The 24,569-nt window shown below is 36.6% G+C and overlaps 1 protein-coding gene across 6 annotated transcripts in view; it reads left to right on the top strand.

The window, feature by feature from the left end:
• Positions 1–22,557, top strand: part of CAGE1 (cancer antigen 1) — a 30,302-nt gene extending 7,745 nt beyond the window's left edge. For 5 of the 6 annotated variants that reach the window (XM_045841672.1, XM_045841669.1, XM_045841671.1 and 2 more), the window contains exons 5-8: positions 5,239–6,297; positions 8,254–8,403; positions 13,224–13,346; positions 22,320–22,557. In XM_045841672.1, coding sequence (XP_045697628.1) covers positions 5,239–6,297; positions 8,254–8,403; positions 13,224–13,346; positions 22,320–22,457 — 1,470 coding nt within the window. In that variant the 3' untranslated portion in view covers positions 22,458–22,557. Of the gene's footprint in view, positions 1–5,238; positions 6,298–8,253; positions 8,404–10,254; positions 10,366–13,223; positions 13,347–22,319 lie in introns of all 6 variants that reach the window. The other variant, XM_045841674.1, reaches the window with a different exon arrangement.
• Positions 22,558–24,569: the final 2,012 nt, after the last annotated feature.

The following is a 24,569-nucleotide window of genomic DNA, read 5'->3' as shown; positions in this document are numbered from 1 at the left end:
GTGAAGAGCAAGGAATACAGAGATGTTAAATTATTTGACAAGAAATGCTTAAGATTTTTCTATCATATGGTATTTCTATTGGCAAGGAAAAATTTTTTTTACCAAAGTGAAAACATTAACTTGTCTTTTGATTTATTAATCCTGTGCATGTAGTATCCTAAGAACACAAAAGATACTAACAGTGTAAATTCTGTGTCCTCTGACCAAAAAAATTTTTTAAAAATTGGCATGGGCAAGTAGAAAAAAATCAAATAATAGCATAAATAATATCTTTTTATTGTGAGTTTGATGAGAAAAGCTATGCTTATTATGCTTAGTATGCAAGTATGACCAGTTTTTTGTCAATTTATTTGGAAGCAGCATTTATTTTTTTTCATTTTTCTTCATTGTTGTTCAGGTACAGTTGTCTCCATTTTCCCTCCACTACTCCCCTTTGGCTTTGTCCAGGTGTCCTTTATACATGTTCCTTGATGACCCTTCCCCTTTTTTCCTCTATTTTCCCCATCCTCCTCCCCTCTGGTTACTGTCTGTTCTTTATTTCAATGTCTGTGGTTATATTTTGCTTGCTTGCTTACTTGTTTTGTTGATTATGTTCCACTTATACACAAGATCATATGGTATTTGTTTTTCACCACCTGGTTTATTTCACTTAGCATAATGTTCTCCAGATCTATCCATGCTCTTGCAAAGGGTAGGAGCTCCTTCTTTCTTTCTGCTATGTAGTATTCCATTGTGTAAATGTACCATAGTTTTTGATCCACTCATTTACTGACAGGCACTTAGGCTGTTTTCAGCACTTGGCTATTGTAAATTGTGATGCTATGAACATTGGAGTGCATATGTTCTTTTGAATTGATGTTTCAGGATTCTTAGGGTATAATCCCAGCAGTGGAATTGCCATGTCAAAGGGCAGTTCTATTTTTAGTTTTCTGAGGAAACTCCATACTGTTTTCCACAGTGGCTATACCACTCTGCATTCCCACCAACAGTGTACTAGGGTTCTCTTTTCTTCACAACCTGGCCAGCACTTATTGTTTGTTGATTTGTTTATGATGGCCATTCTGACCAGTGTGAAGTGGTATCTCATTGTGGTTTTAATTTGCATCGCTCATGGCTAGTGATGCTGAGCATTCTTTCATATGTCCCTGGGCCCTCTGTATGTCCTCCTTGGAGAAGTATCTGTTCAGGTCCTTTGCCCATTTTTTAATTGGGTTGTTTGTCTTCCTGGAGTGGAGTCATGTGAGTTCTTTATATATTTCGAAGATCAAACCCTTGTCCAAGGTATCATTTGCAAATATATTTTCCCATCAGGTTGGTTCCCTTTTCATTTTGCTGATGTTTTCTTTAGCCATGCAGAAGCTTGGAAGCAGCATTTAAAAGAGGACTTTATTTCCCTATATTTGTTTCTGGAAAATAACATTTTAAAAATCTGTTTAGTTGGGATTTCTAAAGAGTATTCCTTCCTATTTCCATTACATTTACTCATTCAGTCATTAAATACTTTCAGACATCTAATATAGGCTAGGCCCTATGCTGTGTGTTGGTTACATAATAGTTAAAAAAAAGATGTAAATTTTGTCATCATGAAAATAACATCCTACTGGAAGAGATAGACATTACTCAAATAATTACACAAATAAATGCAGATTTTCAACTATGGTAAGTATCATGAATAAAATTTTCATATAAAGTGTAAGTAGCCCTGGCTGGTATGGCTCCGTGGGTTGAGCATCAGCCTGCAAACTGGAAGGGCCACTGGTTCCATTCCCCTTTAGGGCACAGGCCAGGGTTGAAGGCCAGACCCCTGGTTGGGGGGCATGCAAGAGGCAACCAATTGAAGTTTCTCTTGCACACTGATATTCCTCTCCCTCTCTTTCCCTCTCTGTTCCCCCTCTCTCAAAAGTAAGTAAAATCTTTTAAAAACTAAAGTGTATGTAAATACACTATATTTAATGTTATGTATATATAATGTTATGTAAAATTACATACAAACTTGCAGCAATGATTGGTGCTGCAAATAAAAGTAAGGTAGGTGTCTTACAGCCTTGGTCAGAGAGTTTGGGGAAGGCTTCCCAGATGTAGTGGGAATTGAGCTGAACTCTGTAAGATGAGTTGGAGTTAATTCGTTAACTGGGGTTAGAGGAGCCTTCCATGCAGAAGTAATGTGCAAAAACTCCATGGCTGCAGGGAGCATGGTCCCTACTAGGTCCTGAAAGAAGACCATGGTTGCTGAGTTGGAGGGAGCAACAGGGATGTAGTAGATGAGGATGGAGAGTAGCATGGATCAAATGTCAAGACCAGATATTAGAACCTTGTAGGTTCCAGTAGGGATAGTTGTCTTTATCCTAGAACAATGAAGAAACATTAAAATACAGATGTTCAGCCCTGGGCAGGTGGCACAGTTGGTTGGAGCATTATCCCATGCACCAAAAGTTTGCAAGTTCCATTCCTGGTCAGGGCTCATGCCTAGGTTGTGAGATTGATCCCCGGGCAAGGTGTGTACAGGAGGAAACTGATGGATGTTTGTCTCACACTGATGTGTCTGTCTGTCTGTCTGTCTCATCAGTAAACATATCCCTGGGTGAGGATTAGGAAAGTAAAATAGAAAATATAGGGGTCCAACATCTAAATTCTAGAAAGTGATACAGCCCACTCCTATAAATACCTTTTACTGTTTTTTTAAATATTTTATTGATTACACTATTACAGTTGTCCCATTTTCCCCCTTCACTCCCCTCCACCCTTCACACCCTCTTCCGCCCACATTCCCCCATTTAGTTCATGTGTGTCATAAGTTCTTGAGCTTCTACATTTCCCATACTATTCTTGCCCTCCCCCCATCTATTTTCTACCTACCGTCTATGCTACTTATTCTCTGTACCTTTTCCCCTTCTCTCCTCCTTCCACTCCCCTGTTGCTAACCCTCCATGTGTTCTCCATTTCTGTGGTTCTGTTCCTGTTCTAGCTGTTTGCTTAGTTAATTTTTGTTTTTGTTTTAGGTGTGGTTGTTAGTAATTGTGAGTTTGCTGTCATTTTACTATACATGTTTTTTATCTTCATTTTCCTAGATAAGTCCCTTTAACATTTCATAAAATAAGGGCGTGGTGATGATGAACTCCTTTAACTTCACCTTATCTGAGAAGCACTTTATCTGCCCTTCCATTCTAAATGAAAGCTTTGCTGGATAGAGCAGTGTTGGATGGAGGTCCTTGCCTTTCAAGACTTGGAATACTTCTTTCCAGCCCCTTCTTGCCTGCAAGCTCTCTTTTGAGAAATCAGCTAACAGTCTGATGGGAACTGCTTTGTAGGTAACTGTCTCCTTATCTCTTGCTGCTTCTAGGATTCTCTCCTTCATTTTTACCTTGGCTAATGTAATTATGATGTGCCTTGGTATGTTTCTTCTTGGATCCAACTTCTTTGGGACTCTCTGAGCTTCCTGGACTTCCTGGAAGTCTATTTCCTTTGCCAGATTGGAGAAGTATCTCCTTTGTTCAAAAAACTTTTCCACTTGTTGCTCTTTTTCCCCTTCTGGTACCCCTATAATTCAGATATTGGAACATTTAAAGATGTCCTGGAGGTTCCTAAGCCTCTCCTCATTTTTTTTTAATTATTTCTCCATTCTTTTCTGTTTGCTTATTTCTTTTTTCCTTCTGGTCCACTCTATTGTTTTGAGTCCCAGTTTCCTTCCCATCACTATTGGTTCCCTGTTCATTTTCCTTCATTTGTCTTATCATAGCCTTCATTTGTTCATCTAATTTGTGACTGAATTCAACCAATTCTGTGAGCATCCTGATCACCAGTGCTTTGAACTGAGCATCTGATAGGTTGGCTATCTCTTGGTCACTTAAAAGTATTGGCTCTAGGGCTTTGATTTGTACTTCCATTTGAGCCATTTTTTTGGGGGGGGGGAGGTCTGGTTGCGCCTGTCATGTAGTGAGGGGTGGAGCCTTAGGTGTTCTCCAGGGCGGGGCAACCCAGTTGCTGTGTTGCCATGTTGTATGTGGGGGCAGGGTCCAAGAGAAAACAATGGTGCCTGCTTCTCTCTCTGTCGGATTTCAGTCCCTTCTGCCACTTCCCTCAAGCTAAGTGGGACTTTCTGGTGCTAATTCCCTTGTGGGTGGGCTTGTGTATGTTCTAGGACACTGTGGGTCTCTCCCACGCACTCTTCTTTGAGGCTGGGAATCTCCCTGCACCTCAATCCCCACAGGTGTTTTCAGTCAGTGTCTTGAAGTTCTGTTTCCTGGTGCTGGGACCCTGGGTTGCACAGTCTGTCTCACTGTCCAATTTCACCTGGTTTATCTGTGCGCAAATGTGGCCCAGACAGCCAGGTGCCTTGCACGCAGTGCCTCGCTTCACAGTCGCAGCCTCACTGAGTCTGCCAGCTGCCTGTGTGCCTAGGGTCTGCCCACCGGGGTCTTGCGTCCAGATGCCTTATGCGTCTGGTGCCAACACTTTTTGTGCCGCAATCCCTCTCCGCCTGGCTGGATGAACGTGTCTATTTTAACTCTTTGGTTGTCTGACTTCCATACAGTTTAATTTTCTGTCAGATCTGGTTGTTATCTCTTTCTAAATTGTTGCTGACCTTATTTTGGTAGTGGGAAGAGGCACAGTGTGTCTACCTACACCTCCATCTTGACTGGAAGTCCTTTTACTGTTTTTTTTAATGTAGTATTCATTTCAGCTTTGTTTTACTACAATGTACTGTCCTTTTTAACTCCCCACCCCAAACCTGTATTTTGGGCAGAAATCAACATGTCCTGTGGTTACAGGACATGTTTACCTAGCATTCTAATGTTTACGAGAGTCATAGCACAATGAGATAATGGTTTAATGAGGAATGAAAAAAGTATTCAAAAGAGGCCTCAGAGTCTGTAGGGTAGTTTATAAATTTGTTTTAATTTATGTGAAGTCAAAGAATGAATGTTGTATGTGTCCAGAAAATTTTGTATCAGAGAAGATGGTGAGATTATCAGCGTTTAATTTCTTTGTAAAAGTAAATAGGATACATATTTTTATCATACACCTGTTGTTTGTGCTCTGCTGTGCTGTTAGATGCTATACGTACATTTAGCAATTAACACTTAAGTATTTTTGTTAAGTAGGTGTTATTATTGGAAATATGTATAGTTATTTTATGGCTGAGGACACCAAACTAGGGATCTACCATTCAAGGCCGGCTCTGACTTCAAAGTTCAAGGTAATTCTACTCTTTCACTCTTATTTATTCTTAATTTATAGGTTGCAGTTTCTTCAAAAGGTATACAGAATTCTGGGGAGATTCCTGAGATGTCAGTCAGTCACCAAAAGGAAGTTGCAGTGGAGAACATGGAGGGTCTAAAGATTGTGTCAACTTGTTCTCCTGCAGGCATTGCTTGGAGTGGTGGGGCATCTTGGGAGGATTGCGAGATACCTGAGGCAGAACAAAGCTTGGAAAACTTACAACCTCTGGAAGAGGATATGGCTTTAAATGAAGTCTTACAGAAATTAAAACATACTAACAAAAAGCAGCAAACTCTGATCCAAAACCTACAGTGTACTAACATGTACTTAGAGAAGAAAGTTGAAGAATTACTGGCTAAGACTAACAAGCAGCAGGTGTTGGTTGATATCATAAATAAGCTAAAGGAGAATGTCGAAGCATTGATTGAAGACAAATACAGAGTAATGATAGAGAAAAGTGAAACTGACAAGACATTGCAGAATTTACATGACATTTTAACTAACACCCAAAAACATCTTCAGGAATCTAGAAAAGAAAAGGAAATCTTACAGATAGAGCTTAAGAGGATCAAGGGAAATTATATTTGTCTACAGGAAAGGTACGTAACTGAAATGCAACAAAAAAATGAAACTGTTAGTCAGTACATAGAGATGGGCAAAGCCTTAAGCAAGAAAGAAGAAGAGGTAGAGAGACTGCAGCAACTCAAAGGAGAATTGGAAAATGCCACCACTTCTGCTTTGGACTTATTGAAAAGGGAAAAAGAGTCCCGAGAACAAGAGTTCCTGTCTTTACAGGAGGAATTTCAGAAACGTGAAAAGGAAAACCTGGAAGAAAGACAGGAACTGAAATGTAGACTTGAGAAATTGGTAGCTCAATTTAAAAATGTGCAATTTGTATCTGAAAGTGAAAGGGCCAAGAATACAAAGCTTCAGCAGAAGATCAATGAAGTAAAAAATGAAAATGCAAAACTTCAGCAGCAGGTTGCAAGGAGCGAGGAGCAAAATTATGTCCCTAAATTTGAGATAGCTCAGCTAAAGGAGCACTTAGAGGACGTAATGAAATCAAATATCACAAAGGTACTGTCACAAATTCAAAATCTCTAATGCAGAATTTCAGAGGTTTCCAATAATCTGGTGATGCATCTTTAGGCATGATAATTTTTTTTGCAGAAAGAATTATTAAGCAGAAAGAATGGAAAATTAACCACAGGTTTGGAGAAGTTACTTTGGTTCTTGGGTACTTGTATTAAAGAACAGCCATTTCAAGTCTCTTGTGATTGTTATGGTAAAGATGAAAATTAATGTTGGAAATTTTTGGCTACCTCTGACCAATAATCTGAAGCATCCTTTGAGAAAGGATTTTTCTAAGTGGGGATTTTAATCTTTTCAACAATAAAAGTAAATAATATAATTGCATATTTGGTTTACCAACCTATATCACATTAATTTTGTAAAATTATAAACATTTTTATTGAGATACAATTGATAAATAACATTAGTTTCAGGTGTACAACATAATGGTTTGGTATTTGTATACATTGTAAAATGATCACAGTAAGTCTAGTTAACATCAATTAAAAACTGTGAGAGTATGAGAGCCTCATATCAATATTTTTGGAGGGACTGTAATTTGGTATTCTCTGCAGTTCAAATGGCTGTTTTGGCAGCCAAGAACCTGGAAGCATGTCCTGGAAGTAGTAATTTTCACAAGAGAGAGTAAACCTATTTCAGTTGTATAGACCTGCCTTAAAATAGTAGTACAATCTTAAAAACTTTGACTACTTAGAAAGAAGGCTAATCTGAACAAGAAAAATTTCTAAGTTTTTTTTTTTATATTTGTTATACCTTGAGCTGATCTTTTGTCTTGAAAATGTACTGGGGGACTCTCTTTCATGAATCTGTAATCAGTACATATACTCGCACATACTGTTGGCAAGTACGGTAAATAATTCTATTTTTAATGATTCTTAGGAAACCACTGTCTCTGTTTAAAAAATTTTCTCTGTCATCTTTTCTCCAGAAAGAAGGAAGAATTATCTAAGCCAGTGGTTCTTAAACTTTAGCATTCATCAACATCAGCTGTGAAAATGCAGATTGTCGGGGCCCAACCCAGAGTTTCTGATTCAGAAGGTGTGTGGTGGGGCCTAAGAATGTGCATTTCTGACAAGATCTTAGGTCTCACTGATGTTGCTAGTCCAGGAATCACACTCTGAGAACCACTAACATAAGCAAAGATGACATTAAGTTTAGCTGCTAACCAAATCATAATAGTTTTTAAAGCAGTAAACTCTGAACGAATTAGTGTAAATGTACAGAAGTTTATCACAGTATATGAACTTTTTCTTGAGCTTTTTAAAAAATAAAGTAAAATTTTTTGTTTTCTCTTAACTAATCAATTTCTTTAGTATCCCCATATCATCCTTACTGTGCTTTTAGTTTTGCTTTTTATTAACTCTAGATCCATTTTCTCAAAGTGTGGTCTGAGAGTGTTTGTGAGGTCAAAAATATTTTCATAGTAATATAAAGATGTTATTGCCTTTTTCACTTTCATCCTTCCACAAGTATATAGTGGAGTTTTCCAAAAACTAAGTGACATGTGATGTAATTGTTTTCATGGCTGATACAATGTGTGAAGCAAATAGAGTCCAGCTGTCTTTCATCAAGCCAGTGTTAAAACATTTGCAAAAAACATAACAGTCCCACTCTTTTCATTTTTTTTTGTAAAATGCAGCAATATTTTATTAAATTTTTATTTATATTGACAAAATAGAGTTATTGTTATTTAAAAGTAAATATTTTTAAATGTTCTCACTTTTAATTTCTAATGTAGTAAATATTAATAGATATAACTTACATGAACAAGATGTTTTTGAGGTCCTCAATAATTTTTAAGAGTATAAAGGGGTACTGAGAATCAAAAAGTTTGAGAACCACAATCCAGAGCTTTTAGGAGTGGTATTTTAGTCAGCATTTTACTTTAAAAGTAATCCAGATTCTGTCTTATTGTGACAAATCTGAATTGTGTACACATAGGATGCAAAGATGATACATTCTAATTTGTTCCTGAATTACTCACCTTGTGAAGAAGAGAGCCTGAATCCCCCAGATGTGAAAAGGACTTTCCAGCCGGCCTTCAAAATTCACAATCTTATGGCTCTGATGACAAGACTTCTCACATGCCAGGTAATTTGAACAAATGCTTATTTTTATTGGGTGAGGGAGAAATTACCAAGGTTGGACTTAAACCAAAAGAGGCAATAGGAGGTGACAGAATTAAGTCATGAAATAAAATAATGGAAGATAAAATAAAGACCCTTAAACCAACCAGTCAGCCTTTTCTTCCACCTATTGCTTTCTTCTTCAACATCTAAATCCCACAAGTCTACAGTATAGTAATATAATAAGATAAAAAATAAAGACTCCTAGGGAAACTCTTCATTTAACACTTCCCATTTTCAGGAAAGCTCTTTCAGAGCAGTAGTCTTACACTCTGGATCTGTCTCCTCCTAGGGATAAGTTATTGTTCCCACTAATGAGCTGTTTACTATTTACCCAATCTAAAAATATTGCTTCAGGGCAAAGGGGAGGACAGTGTGGAGCTGTGTACATTAGTAGAATGAAAAATGAAGTTAGTGTCAGATGAGTTTGAATCCTGACTTCACTACTTACTGGGTGTGTGACTGGGCCAAGTAACTTTACCTTAGTTTCCTCCTCATATGTAGTGGAATGATACTTGCTGCTACCTTGGAAGGTAAGGAGCACCACGTTTAATGAGAACATATTAAAGGACGTGACACCTGATAGTTTCTCAAAATAGCTAGCTCTCTTTCTTCCACTTTTCTTCTATTTACATTTCTTTGATCTTAAGTGCATTCATCTGAGCCAAAGTTTGATGGCATAGGTTTGTGATGTTCCCGATCCAGCACAAGCCTTATTTCTATTTTGTCTTAGTTCAGATGTGATGAACACTAGCATTTACTGAATGTGACACACCGAGCTATGTGTTTTATGCAGAGCTCACAAAGTAGTGGCCCACAGACTATATCTACCTAAAGTTGTGTGTTTAAATATTGGGATTTGATTGTGGCACAGTATCTTCTTGGCTGCAAAACTTTTCACTGCACCTTGTCCTTCAAACGTATGCTTACTCACCATATTTGCTTGTTTTTCTCCCATCTCGCTGGTGGCGACTGTTCTTTCTCAGTTTTATTTGCTGACTGCTTCTCCTCTACCAGACCTCTCAGTAATGAAGTATAGATCTTCTTAGTACCAATACTACGTTTGTTTATTCTGTCTCCCACCCCACCAGGACATAAACCTTGAAGATGAGAGACCTGGTATGCTGTATGTCCCGTATACCTCACACTGATTAAGCTTCTAATAGGCAAATATTTGCTGACTTCCCAACCTGTTCTTGAAGCCATTCAGGTTTACTGCTTCTTATGGATTAGCTCTTACATGATTCTTTATATTTTTTATCAGGCTTTAAAAAAATATGGATAAATAAACCAAGGCTTAGAATCATTGAGTTTCTTGTCCAAAGTCACATATGATAAAATGGTTGAGCTCAGGCAGAATCTCCCAGGCAGTCTGACTCTTGTGCATGCACTTTTGATCCTTAGGTTATTTTGGTACAAGTACCTTCATTCTAGAGTTTTATAGTATTGAGGATGTCTGATTATTTTAGTATCAGTTACAATAATTTGTCTAGAATTTGAATTTGTAAACTAGGTTAGGAGGGGGTGAATGTATGAATGCATGAGCATGTATAGTTATTATAAATGAATATTAACCTCCCAGTGATTATATTAACCTCTCCCAATAACAATTTATGCACAAGTATAAATCTATATGAAATCTTTCCACACTAACCCTTTATTGGATGTCTCATGATGAGTAAAGAATTGAGTTCAATATTATTTAACCTTCTTTGGTTTGATCACTTATTTTGGGAGGGAGATTTGTTTCATTTGTTTTTCCCTTTTAGCTTTACTGAAAACATTTTAAACTAGCTTCTCAAACTGTTACCTTTAGGACATCAGCAATCTTACTGCTGAACATTTCAAAGAAAATGAGAAAGTTAGTGATACAATGCTGCAAAAATTGAAGAGTTTCCATCTTAAAAAGAAAAATTTAGATGAAGAGGTACTGTATGTAGTCTTTGTTCTAAAAATTATATCACTCTGATTGGGTAGCTTAGTTGGTTAGAGCATCATCTCTATGTACCGAGGTTGCGGGTTCAATTCTCCGTCAGGGCACATACAAGACTAGAACAATGAATGTATAAATAAGCAAAACAACAAATCAGTATCTGTCTGTCTCTCAATTAAAAAATTTTTAATAAAGATAAAAATTGTATCACTTTTAGTGAAAAAATAGTCAAAGTAAAAGGTAATATAAATGTATCCTAAAAAAGAGAATCCTAAAATTTGGATATTTTTTTAAAAGAATTGTTTTTGTGCACCCTGGCTGGTGTGACTTAGTTGGCTGGGCATTGTCCTGCAAACCAAAAGGTCACCAGTCAGGACACATGCTTGGGTTGCAGGCTCACTCCCTGGTGCTTATGGAAGGCAACAGTCAATCTTTCTTTCCCTGTATTTCTCCCTCCCTTCTCTTCTCTGTAAGAAATAAAAAATAAAATAAAATAAGAATTGTTTTTGTGGACCAGATTATCTTTACTATGGCTCTCACTAAGGAGATATATTGTGCAACATTTGACTTGTATAATAATGTAGGTCTGTATTAGAAAGTCTTGTTCATCTACCAAAAAAATTGGTATGATTATTTTTTCACTTTTGCATGGCATTACTGATTTCTGAAGAATAGTGTATTTTGACATTTTTATAGTGATTACAAACTTTATCACTTGGAATAATGTATAAACTGAAAACAAATAATTTTATTTTTCATGTGGAACAAGGGTAAGGAAGAGGCTCTTGAAATTTCTTCAATTATTCTTTTCTTGGTATAGTGTTACAGAGATTAAAAGATAAAATTAAGAGAGTAAGCTAAGCCCTGGCTGGTATGGCTCAGTTGGTTGGAGTGTTGTCCCATAAACTGAAAGGTTGCTGGTTCAATTCCTGGTCAGGGTGCACCTAGGTTGTGGGTTTGGTTCCTGGTTGGGGCACATACAAGAGGCAGCCGATTGATGTTTCTCTCCCTCTCCCTCTGTTCCCCGCCTCTCTAAAATCAATAGGCATGTCCTCCGGTGAGGATAAAAAAACACGGAGAGAGGAAGTTAGATAGGGATGGTGATAACAGAATGTTAACTTGTGCCATTTTTAATCTGAGAGGAATACAAAAGTGACAAATTTATCTAGCTAAAGGAATAAAACATTTAAATCTGAAATCTTGGATTATTACAACAAACTTAGTTCTGTGCTATCAGGAAATTACTTCTGTGAACTGAGGAGAGAGAAAATCAGTGCTGCAGGTATTCTGAGGAAACTCTTTGATCTCCTAGCTAACCTGTAGAGAAAAGGATCAAGAAATAAACAAACATGCACAGAAATTACTGGCCTCCACTTCTTAAACCCATCTTCAAAAATAAGCCCAGTTGAGGGTTGGAGCAGTATGGTACAAAAATACGATTTCAGATATTCATGCTCTTTTGGTAAATTTCTGTGTAATTCCTGAAATATTGGCAGATGAGATTATGTGATGTCTATGATTTGATTTGGTGAAGGGCATGGAGAAAGAATGAAGTGGTTGGGAATATAAATGATACAAGATTGGCTATTAGCTATTAATAGTTGAAGCTAGATGATAGTTACATGGTGGTTTATTAAAGTTTTTTCTCTGTTTTTTTAAGAAATATTGGAAATTGTTCATAATAAAAAATATTCTGTGCAGCACACTTCACTGATATTTGGCAGTGTTTGAATATTAAGATTTATTGTTATACTGAAGGAAAAAATGAACCAATAAGAAATGATTATAAGTTGCATGTAGAAAAGTTGACTAGTTTTTTTTTCTTTAAAGAAGAATTTTGATAGCCTCATTGTAAAAACAATGGAACATTAGGATAAGCTCCCTAGAGATCCCAAGCTCACCTTCAAGTTCAGGGATTCACTGGGACTCAAGGGATCCAGCATACAGTGTACTCACAGCTATGATGTATTATTATGGTGAGAGGATACAAATCAAAATGAACAAACAGAAAAGGTGCAAAAGAAACCAGATTCAAGCTTGCATCCATCCTCCCTCAGTGGAGGCTCATAGGATTCATTTCCCCAGCAGTGAGTTATGACAACACGTGAAATGTTGTCTACCAGAGAGACCCACTTGTGACCCAGTGCCCAGGGTTTCTAGTGGGGGCTGTTCACATAAGCACCTTCTGCCTAGCATATACCAAAATGATAAACCCTCCAGGTAGAAAGAGGAATTCAGTATAAACCACATTCTTCATACAAATATGTTAGGCACAATGAGCCATTCATATCAGGAAAGGATGGAGACCCTCCCACAATTCAAGTTCCCAGATACAGTCAGAGGGCAGCTTGGCTAGCAGGCCTTTTTAAGGATAGCAACCTCGGGCCTGCTATATGAACTCTTTTTCTGGACAAAAGCTGTCACAACAGCATGTCTTTTGGGATACCAAGAATTGAACTTTGCATGGTTTGATGGTTTTATTATAAATGTTATAGAATGTAGTTTTATTTACTCTTCTCTGAAATGTAAAATGCTTTTTGTTTCCTAGCTACAGAAACATAAAGATAGAATTGCAACTTTTAGAGAGTTAATTGCTAATGAAAAAGCATTTCAAGATCAGGTGATTGACGTGAGTTTAACATTTACTACGTACTGTCTTTAATATGCAAAAATATAATTTCAGATGTTTATATTCTTTTGGTAATTTGTTTAAATCCTTCTAGCTCTAAGTTCTATACTTTTATTATTGTAGCCACTGAAAATCTCTTTGTTTCACTAATAAAGTATTTATTTTTAAATGCTCAGAGTAGTGTCAAAGTATTAGAAGTGAGCACAAATATATTGAATCTCAGGTTACAGACTTCGATTCAAATGAAGCCAAGAGTGTGAATTCAAATGAAGTCAGAGATGTACCTACCTTATTGGGAGCCAAACTGGATAAGTACCACAGTCTAAATGAAGAGCTTAATATCTTGGTAAGAAAAAATTTTTGTTGCTTTGCTATCATTTTTACATATAACACCATTTTATTAACAAGTTTAAGAAATTTGCTCATTAAAATGGTCACACACTGGTATTGTGGCAGTATTATTCACCTACAGAGTAGAGAGCTGAACTTTTACATTTTCAGGTTTTGAAATTTTACATAATATCCCATCTGATTTCTATTTAGACTAATCAGATTAATTTCTTTCAAAGTGTAGAAATAAAAAAATATGTGCAATTTTTTATAGTGAGTGAAGCATATTTACATTGTTGTATATGCTACCACCATTCATACAGTGATAGTTGTTTACAACCACCATGATTAAGAGATGCTTTGAGAGATAGCACTCATAGTTTACTTTAGATGGCACCTAAGGAAAAGGGCATCACTGCAGAAGAGAAATAGTAATTATATAACTTAATGAAGGTGTTAGCTTATGGAATGGTAGGAGTCATTTTGCAGTATATAAATGTATCAAATCAACCAATTGTATACCTTAAACTTACACAATGCTGTATGTCAATTATATCTCAGTAAAGCTGGAAAAAACTAAAGGCAAATAAACAGGAAAAATATGTTAGAAGAAAATGAAAATATGATATTGGTAACTAGATAGTTACCAATCCATTTGGATATTGGTAGCTACAGAGTTACAATCCATTTGGATCCCACTATAATAAAAAGGTGGTTAATTAACCTAATATATTTTTAATAGCAGTTATTTAAAGAAGTCTATTATACTTCTAAATTATTAAAAATATGCATATATGCTAAATTTAGAACATACCCATTGATCTTTTTTAAGTATAATTTCCATTTTATTTTTTTCCAGAGAATATTTCTTCAGTCCTTAGGATTTAGCACCTTACATGGGCTTTAGTGGAGGTCATGGGACAGCACCAACAGGTCTAAATTGGGGTGGGAGTGTTCAATCCTTCTGGACTTCATGAGAGTGATTCCTGACTACCTTGCTGTGAGTAGCACAGTCACACAGTAATGTAGTTTCATATACAGCTTGGGAAGCACATAGGCATTGAAGACACTCACTTCAGAAACATCTGTAACAAGTAGAAACAGCTGCTGCCTCTACTGTGTTTCTTGGTGGGCACACATTGGGCATAGCTGGTGCAGTGAATAGGCTACACATGGACGTGGCCTGTTTCAGCACACCATTGTTCCTTCTTTTGGGAGGTGATCTTAGAAGAGAGGACCCAAGAAAGCCCCATTTACCTTTAAAAGAAGAAAAAGTCCATTGCTGTAAAAGCTTAAATATTTCTTTTCTAATTCATTATTTTTTTTTCATTAAAAAGTAATTGACTTCCCACAAAAGGTTAAGAAACACTAGTCACTGGGGAGAGAGAAAGCTAAATCAAACAGAGCCCCTGCTTCTAAGGGATCTAGAAAAGAAGATAAAATACATAAATAATTATTTACAAAGAGTAAAGGGAAAGTTCCTTAAAAAGAGATACAGTGACTAGTACCTAAGAGAGGAGATGTATGTAGAATGATGAGTTCAAAGAAAGAACAGATGACATCCAAGTGGGAAAATCATGGGAAACTTTGTAAAGGGGATGAGAGTTGGGTCTTAAAGACCAGTAAAATTTGAGCATAGGCATTTAATAGAAGAGCACTCAATAAATTCTGTCATTCATTAGCAGTTCTGTGCTTCAGATGTAAAATACGAAGAGAGTGGACCTTAATCTTCCCAATGTTGGGAAACTAGAATGAGAAAAAAGAGACAAATGGGAGTGTATGAGACATACTGTGTAACTTTAAAAATGTTGCTACCATCTTCTTGTACAAACTGTCTCAGAGAAACCAAATAATTGATGAAGGAGAGTTCTTCATTGAAGAATGTCAGCTATTGAAAACAGAGGAGGAGGTTTAGGTAGACATACTGTGCCTACTTGCACCACCAAAAGAAGAATAACAAATTTAAAAACAAAAAAACAACCATAACTGACAGAAAATCAAACTGTATGGAAGTCCAACAATCAAGGAGTTAAAGAAGAAACATTCATCCAGACTGGTAGGAGGGGCAGAGGTGGGCAGCCAGGTGGAGAGGACTCACAGCAAAAAGGCAGCTGGTGGAGCAGGTAGTCCCCACATTTCCGTACAGATACACTGGGAGGAACTACTGGGGAGTGAGACAGACTGCACAACCCAGGGCTCCAGTGTGGGGACATAAAGCCTCAAAGCCTGTGACTGAAAAAACCTGAGGGGGTTGAGGAGGGGGGAGAGAAACTCCCAGCCTCACAGTAGAGTTTACTGGAGAGACCCACAGGGTCCTAGAATGTACACAAAACCACCTACCTGTGAATCAGCACCAGATGGGCCCAATTTTCTAGTGGTTAGCAGTAGAAGTGACTGAGAGCTGAGAGAGAGCTGAACAAGCTCCGTTGTTTCTTCTCGGACCCCTCCCCCACATACAGCACCAAAATGCAGCAAAGTGGGTTGTCCCACCCTGGTGAATACCTAAGGCTCCGCCCCTTACTACATAACAGGCATGCCAGACAAAAAAATATATAGCCAAAATGAAATAACAGATCAAAGCTCCAAAAATAGAACTAAGTGATGAAGAGATAGGCAACCTATCAGATGCAGAGTTCAAAACACTGGTAATCAGGATGCTCACAGAATTGGTTGAGTATGGTCACAAAATAGAGGAAAAAGTGAAGGCTATGCAAAGTGAAATAAAGAAAAATATACAGAAGCCAACAGTAATGAGAAGGAAACTGGGACTCAAATCAACGGTTTGGAACAGAAGGAAATAAATCAACATGTAATTGGAACAGTATGAAGACATAAGAATTTTTTAAAAAGTGAGGAGAGGCTTAGAAACCTCTGGGACAACTTTAAACCTTCAAACATCCGAATCATAAGGGTGCCAGAGAAGAGGAAGACCAAGAAATTGAAAATTTATTTGAAAACATAATGAAGGAGAACTTCCCCAATCTGGCAAAGGAAATAGACTTCCAGGAAGTCCAGAAAGCTCAGAGAGTCCCAAAGAAGTTGGACCCAAGAAGAAACACACCAAGGCACATCATAATTACATTAGCCAAGGTAAAAATGAAGGAGAGAATCCTAGAAGCAGCAAGAGATAAGGGGACAGTCACCTACAAAGGAGTTCCCATCAGACCGTCAGCTGATTTCTCAAAAGAGACCTTGCAGGCAAGAAGGGGCTGGAAAGAAGTATTCCAAGTCATAAAAGGCAAGGACCTACATCCAAGATGATTCTATCCAGCAAAGCTATCATTTAGAATGGAGGGGCAGTTTAAATGCTTCCCAGATAAGGTCAAGTTAAAGGAAATTCATCATCATGAAGCCCTTATTATATAATATGTTAAAGGGACTTATCAAAGAAAAAGAAGATAAAAAATATGAACAGTAAAATGACAACAAACTCACAACTGTCAAAAAATGAACCAAAAGCAAAACAAACTAAGCAAACAACTGGAACAGGAACAGAATCACAGAAATGGAGAGCAAATGGAAGGTTATCAGCAGGGAGGGGGAGAGGAGAGAATGAGGGAAAAGTTACAAGGACTAAGAAGCATAAGTGGTAGGTAGAAAATAGGGGGAGGTTAACAATAGTATAGGAAATGTGGAAGCCAAAGAATTTATATGTATGACCCATGGACATGAGCTAGGGTGGGGAATGCTGGTTGGAGCGGGGTGCAGAGCAGAGGGGAATAAAGAGGAGAAAAATCAGACAACTCTAATAGCATGATCAATAAAATATACTTTAAAAAAAGAAAAGAAAATAGAACCAGAGGCATTGAATCATGGAATAGATGGACAACTGTAAGAGGGGAGAGGATGGTGGCACTGATTGAAAGAAGGTGAAGAGATTAATCAAAGATACATATGAAGGATCCATGGACAACAATGAAGGGATTCATCATGAAGTGGGCAGCAGGATGGGTGGAGAGGGATGAGGGGGTAAAAGTGGGACAACTATAATAGCATGATCAATAAAATATATTTAAAAAAATAAATCAGGCCACCAAAAATAAATAAACTTTAAAATATTGAGCTCTTAATGAAAAGAGGAGTCACAAACTGGAAGAAAATATTTGCAAGTCACAGATCTGATAAGGACTGGTATTGAGAATATGTAAAGAACCCTCAAAACTCTATAATAAGAAAATAACCCAATTAGAAAAGTGGGAAAACATAACAAGAATGAAATATTGCCATTCGTGGCAGAATGGATGGACCTAAGGGATGCTAAGTAAAGTAAGTCAGAGAAAGACAAATACTATATGATTTCCCATATACATGGAATCTAAATAATATAAACAAAGAGGCAGAGAACAGACTAATTGTTTCCAGAGCAGAAGGGGATTTGGGGACTGGGTGCAAATGGTCAAGGGATTAAGAAATACAGATTGGTAGTCACAAATAGTCATGGGGATGTAAAGTACAGCATAGGCAATAGTCAATAATATTATAATAACTATGTATAGTATTAGATGGGAGTACTGGAAATATTAGGGGAACATTTTGTAAAGTATATCATTGTCTAACAACTATACTTTACACCTGAAACTAATACAAAATAAAAAACAGTAGGCAAAAAGATTTTAGCAGACACTTCCTTAAGAAGATACATAGATGACAAATAAACACATGAAAAGATATCATCTTAGGAGGTAAATTAAAACCACAATGAATACCACTACACACCTATTAGAATGCATATTTAAAAGACTGAATGGAAGACATTAAGACACTGAAGCAGATGTAAATAAATGGAAAAATACTTAATGCTCATGGGTTGGAAGAAAATTAATATTATTAAAATGTCCATACTATTCAAAGCAGTGTATGGATTCAATGCAATGTCTATGAAAATTCCCATGGCATTTTTCACAGAAACCAGACAAACAATCCTACAATTTATATGGAACACAAAAGACCCCAAACAGTCAAAACAACCTGAAGAAAGAAGAACAAAACTGGGGACATTATGCTCCCTGATTTCAAACTCTATTTAACCATGCTATAGTCATTAAAACAACATGGTAATGTTATAAAAAGAAACACATAGATCAATGGAATAGAATAGAGAACCCAGAAATAAACCCACCCATATCTGGCCAATAAGTTTCCAACAAAAGAGCTGAGAATATACAATGGGGAAAAGGACAGTCTCTTTAATCAATGGTGTTGGGAAAATTGGATAGCCACATGCTAAAGAATGAAACTGGACCAATATCTTTCTTATACCAATCACAAACATCAACTCAAAATGGACTAAATCTTTAACATGATATCTGAAACCATACACCTTTGTGGGAACTGGGTAGAAGGAGGTAAAGGAGAAAAATTGAGACAATGTAATAGCTAAATAATAAAATATTTTTAAAAACTTCTAGAAGAAAACGTAGTAAGTTCCTTGACATGGGTCTTGGTGACAATTTTTTAAATCTGACAGCAAAAGTAAAAGCAACAAAAAAAAAACAAGTGGGACTACATCATACTAAAAAGCTTCTGCACAGAAAAGGAAATCAACAAAATGAAAAGACAACCTATTGAATGAGAGGAAAATATTTGCAAATCATATATCTGATAAGGGATTAATATCCAAAATATATGGGAAACTCATGTAAATCAAAGCAAAAACAAGCTCCATTAAAAATGGGCAGAAGATCTTAATAGACATTTTTCCAAATAAGACATACAGATGGCCAACAAGTACATGAAAAGATGCTCAACCTCACTAATCATCAGGGCAATGTAAATCAAAACTACAGAGATATATCACCTCGCACCTGTTAGAATGGCTGTTACCAAAAAGACAGGAAATAACACATATTGGGAAGGATGTGGAGAACAGGGAATCCTTGTGCACTGTTGGTGGGAGTATAAATTGTTTCAGCCTCTATGGAAAACAATATGAAGATTCCTCAAAAATTAAAAATAGGATGACCATATGATCCACAAGATCATTATGCTAAGTGAAATAAGTCAGAGGAAGATAAATGCTATATGATTGATCTTATATGTGGGATCTAAAAAAAAAAAAAAACAACCAACAGCAAGCAGAAAACCAAGCTCAAATACAGAGAACAGGTTGTTGGTAGTTGCAGGAAGGGGTGGAGGGGGAGGGGAGTAGGAGAAATAAATGAAGGTGGTCAAAAGATGTATATACAAAAAAGATGGGACAAACATTTCTGGCATTTGGGGAGCTGAAAACTATGAGGGGGACATAGCTGAGGAACGAGTAGCTGGGAGAGTGAATGACAAACATACCACAGTTTGATCAGTCAGTGGAACCCATGAGGGTACAGAGGAAGATGTTAACTTGGGAGTTGAGGGGAAAATAGGCGCTTCAGTTGAGTGAAAGCTGGGAAGGAATGTTTGGGGGAATAGTTTAGTATCCCAATAGAATCCAGACCCTGGAGGAGACTGTGAGAGTTCCTCTCCAGCTTCAATGCCATGGATTCTTATGCCATGGGTTTACCTCCTGATCTGGGGTGGGGGGCAGGGGACAGAAAGACTGATCATAACAGGGATTGGTGAGGATGTAGAGTAATTCCAGCTCTTATACACTGCTGATAACATAAAATGGTACAACTACTTTGGAAAATATTTGGGCAGTTTCTTAAAAAGTTAAACACACACCTACCACCATTCTACTCCTAGGTATTTACCCAAGAGAAATGAAAGTATATGATTATACAAAGACTTGCAAATGAGGGTTCCTAGCAGCGTTATTTCTAATAGCCAAAAACTGAAAGCAATTCAGCTGTTTACGGATGAATGGATGAACCATACAATGACATAATTTTTAAAAAAATTTTTTAAAGATTTTTATTTAGTTATTTTTAGACAGCAGGGAAAAGAGGGAAAGAAACATCAATGTGTGGTTGCCTCTTACATGCCCCTTACTGGGGACCTGGCCCACAACCCAGGCTTGTGCCCTGACTGGGAATGGAACCAGTAACCCTTTGGTTTGCAGGCTGGCACCCAACCCACTGAGCTATACCAGCCAGGGCCTTATTGTTTTGGGGTTTTTTTTTTTTAAAGAATGAATTTCTTACACACAGGCAACCTAGATGAATCTCAAAATAATTATGCTGAGTGAAAAGAGACGAGTAAATACTGTTTGGTTCCATTATATGAAACTCCAGAAAATACAAACTAATCAATGGTGACAGAAAGCAGATCAGCATTTTCCTGGGCTAGCACAGAGTGTGGGAGTCAGGAAAGAAAAGCAGGCACAAGGGAGGGATTACCAAGTGGCAAGAGGAAACTTTGGTGGGGAGGGACAGTAATGGATATGTTTACTGTCTTGATTGTGTGATGGTTTCATAATTGTATACATATGTAACAGTTTATCAAGTTGTGCTCTTTAAATATGTGCAGCTTATTGTATGTCCATTATACTCTCAAAGCAGTTAAACTTAATATTCTTTAGCAAAAACTGAAAATTTTACATTCATTTTCATTATAATCCAAACGCTGGTTTACAAAGCTATCCCTTTATCTAAAAAATAAATACTTTAAGAAATTCTGTGCTCTTCTTTCTTTAATCTGAGTTCAGCAAATAAAAATTTCAATCCAGGACTTATAAGAGTTATTACTTTGATCTGGAAAGCTATTAAATAAATTCAAACTATGAATTTCTTAAAGAATTCCGTGAAGTCTATAATGAAAAAGAGAAGTGAGGAGGAATTCCATGCTGCTGCAGTAAAACATCATGAGTTATGTGAAGCTAAGAGTGGAACTCTACTCTCCAAGAGTGAGGAGATGGCATGCAAAGGAACAGAATAGAAAAAGCTTTATGCTAATGGTTGATAAACATTTTCTACTTCTAGACATACCCTTTCAAAAATCCTTTAAATTCTCTTCACCTTGGTTTCGTCTGTTAAATTGAGGTGATAATATCTGTACTCCCTAGTTTAAATAATGTATGCAGTCAGTTCAGTAGGACCACTGATTTGAAATCATCCCATTAATTCATCTACATAGGAAAGAAAAAAGTTGCTATTTCTGAAGTGAATTTGTTAGTCTTTGCTTCCTGGGGACATGTAAGTATTTTAAGATATTAAAAGATTGATGGCCATTCTTAACATGGTTATTGAATGGGGATATTTCTGTTGTTTTTCTTCTGTTGTAATTTTCTGTTGGGGGGAGGGGTTCTGTTGTAATTGCTTTGAATATTAAGGTAACTGCTAAGGGAAATTGTGAACACTCTTTCCTGATAATTAATCCTAGATGTCACTTTTAGGATACAGACTTTAATTTTTAATGGTTTTCTGCAAATAATAATTCAACCATAGGTCAGAATATGACATACATTGAGCTGAGCCTTTTTTAAAACTGGCAGTCATTTATGCCAGTGAGAGTATTTATCACAGCTGAAAATACGTTATTAAGCACAACAACAGTGTTTACTCGGATGTAAGTAAGTCTTTACATTGGTTATATATGGAAAGAAGATAGGGAAGAGTCGGGGGCTAATAAATATTTGTATTCACCAACAGGTGTTTAATTATTTGCATAGTTGTTGCAGAGTGTTAAAGAAAAGCTGAAACATCATTTCTGCTCATCTATTCTAAATGCAGTCTAACTAGGATCTGGTTCATAGCAACTTTTAAAAAATTTTAACTTGATTGGGGTGGTATAGGTTAATAAAATTGTATCACTTTCAAGTGTAAAGTTCCATAATACATCATCTATATATTGCATTGTGTGTTCACCAGCCAAAGTCAAATCTTCTGTTACCTCATATTGGACTCCATTTAACATTTTCTGCACCCCCTGCCTTTCTCTCTGGTAGCCACCATACTGCTGTCTCTGTTGGTTCATAGCATCTCTTGATTCACCTACAATAAAACTCAGTTTGAAAGAGTATTGGAATAAAGTATAGCTCACAGTTCTTACTTGTTCTTAGCATCCATGCTTTCATGGCTGTTTCCAGGTTAATATTTTTACTTATGTTTCTCCATAGATTGCAAAATTGGGAAATCTTCTTGAGTCAAAAGAAGACCACTGTACCAGACTCATTGAAGAAAATGACAAGTATCAAAGACATTTGGGCAATTTAATAAATAAGGTACAAATGTTCTTACAGAAATTTGTCTATTAAAAACTATGCCAAATATTAAAATAATACAATTTTGTAGCTAAAAAGAATCTGAGGGATGATACAACACATTTATATTGATTTTTTTTACTTCATAATGACATTATAAAACGTCCCCATTAGCCTTTTGGCTGAAAGTTAACAAAAGAACATTGTGTATATCTATCCTGCTGTCAGCAACTTCACTTCTTAATATTGCTACTTCATTTTGAGGGTAATTTTAAATTTTGCCAACTCAGTGTTCTAGTTTGCCTTTCAGAAACTGCATTAACATATGGAAGCAATCCAAGTACCCATCAACAGATGGTTGGATAAAAAAGCTGTGGTACATATGTACAATGGAATATTACTTGGCAATTAAAAGAATGAAATTTTACCTTATGTGACAATGTGGATGGACTAGAGGTTATTGCGCTAAGTGAAGTAAGTCAGTCAGAGAGAGATAAACACCATATTATTTCACTTATATGTGGAATCTAAAGAAGAATATAAATTAACAAACAAAAAAGAAGCAGACTCATAGATACAAAGAACAGACTGATGGTTGCCAGAGGAAAGGAGGTTGGGGAGCTAGGTGAAAAAGGTGAAAGGATTGAGAACTATAGATTGGTAGTTACAAAATAGTCATGGGGATATAAAGCATAGCATATAAAATATAGTCAATAGTACTGTAATAACTATGTATGGTGCTAGGTGAGTACTGGAAATATCAGGGGAACACTTTGTAAAGTATATAATTATCTAACCACTATGCTTTACAACTGAAACTAATACAAAACAATAGTAAATGTAAAAAAATGTGACTTTTCCTTTACATGATTCTATATTTTAAAAACTTTACAGTATGATCCAGCAAATCTATTCTTAGGTATATATCCAAGATAAATGAAAACATATGTCCACACAAAAACTGTACACAAATGTTTAAAGCAGCATTATTCATAATAGCCAAAAAGTGGAAATAATTCAAATACTGATAAGTGCTTCTACAACATAGATGATCTTTGAAAACATCATACTATGTGAAAGAAGCCAGTCACATATTATATGATTCCATTTATCTGAACAATCCAGAATGGGCATATCTGTGACAGGAAGCAGATTACTGGTTGACCAGGATTTGGAGTATGGAGGGAGTGGAAGTGACAACTAAGAGATATGAGGTTTCTTTTGGGAGTAAGGAGAATGTCTTAGTCTTGATTGTGATGATGAATGCACATATCTGTGAATACATGAAAAGCCATTGAACTATATTTTAAATGGGTCAACTGTATGCTATGTGAATTATATCTTAATAAATTGTTAATAAAGTTTTTTTAAACTGCATAAACTTTGACCAAATGGACTATATCTCTTAGCTGAGATATGTACCACTTGTCTAAGAGATGACTGGATCATAGTTGATCCACTACAGTTGTCCATTTTTTTTATACTTCACTTTCTGCATGTTGAATAGATATATTATAGTTCCATTTGTATTTCTTTTTTTAAATATATTTTATTGATTATGCTATTACAGTTGTCCCATTACCCCCCTTTATTCCCCTCCACCTTGCACACCCTCTCCCACCCACATTCCCCCCTTTAGTTCATGTCCATGTGTCATGAGTTCTTTAGTTTCTACATTTCCCATACTATTCTTGCCCTCCCCCCATCTATTTTCTACCTACCGTCTATGCTACTTATTCTCTGTACCTTTCCCCCCCTCTCCTCCTCCCACTCCCCTGTTGCTAACCCTCCATGTGATCTCCATTTCTGTGGTTCTGTTCTTGTTCTAGTTGTTTGCTTAGTTATTTTTTGTTTTTGTTTTAGGTGTGGTTGTTAGTAATTGTGAGTTTGCTGTCATTTTACTATACATGTTTTTTATCTTCATTTTCCTAGATAAGTCCCTTTAACATTTCATAAAATAAGGGCTTGGTGATGATGAACTCCTTTAACTTCACCTTATCTGAGAAGCACTTTCTCTGCCCTTCCATTCTAAATGATAGCTTTGCTGGATAGAGCAATCTTGGATGTATGTCCTTGCCTTTCAAGACTTGGAATACTTCTTTCCAGCCCCTTCTTGCCTGCAAGGTCTGTTTTGGGAAATCAGCTGACAGTCTGATGGGAACTCCT

Source organism: Phyllostomus hastatus, unplaced genomic scaffold, assembly GCF_019186645.2.
Source record: "Phyllostomus hastatus isolate PE091 unplaced genomic scaffold, TTU_PhHast_1.1 phas_contig_37, whole genome shotgun sequence".
Taxonomy (NCBI): domain Eukaryota; kingdom Metazoa; phylum Chordata; class Mammalia; order Chiroptera; family Phyllostomidae; genus Phyllostomus; species Phyllostomus hastatus.
This window is presented reverse-complemented; position numbering and strand designations above follow the sequence as displayed.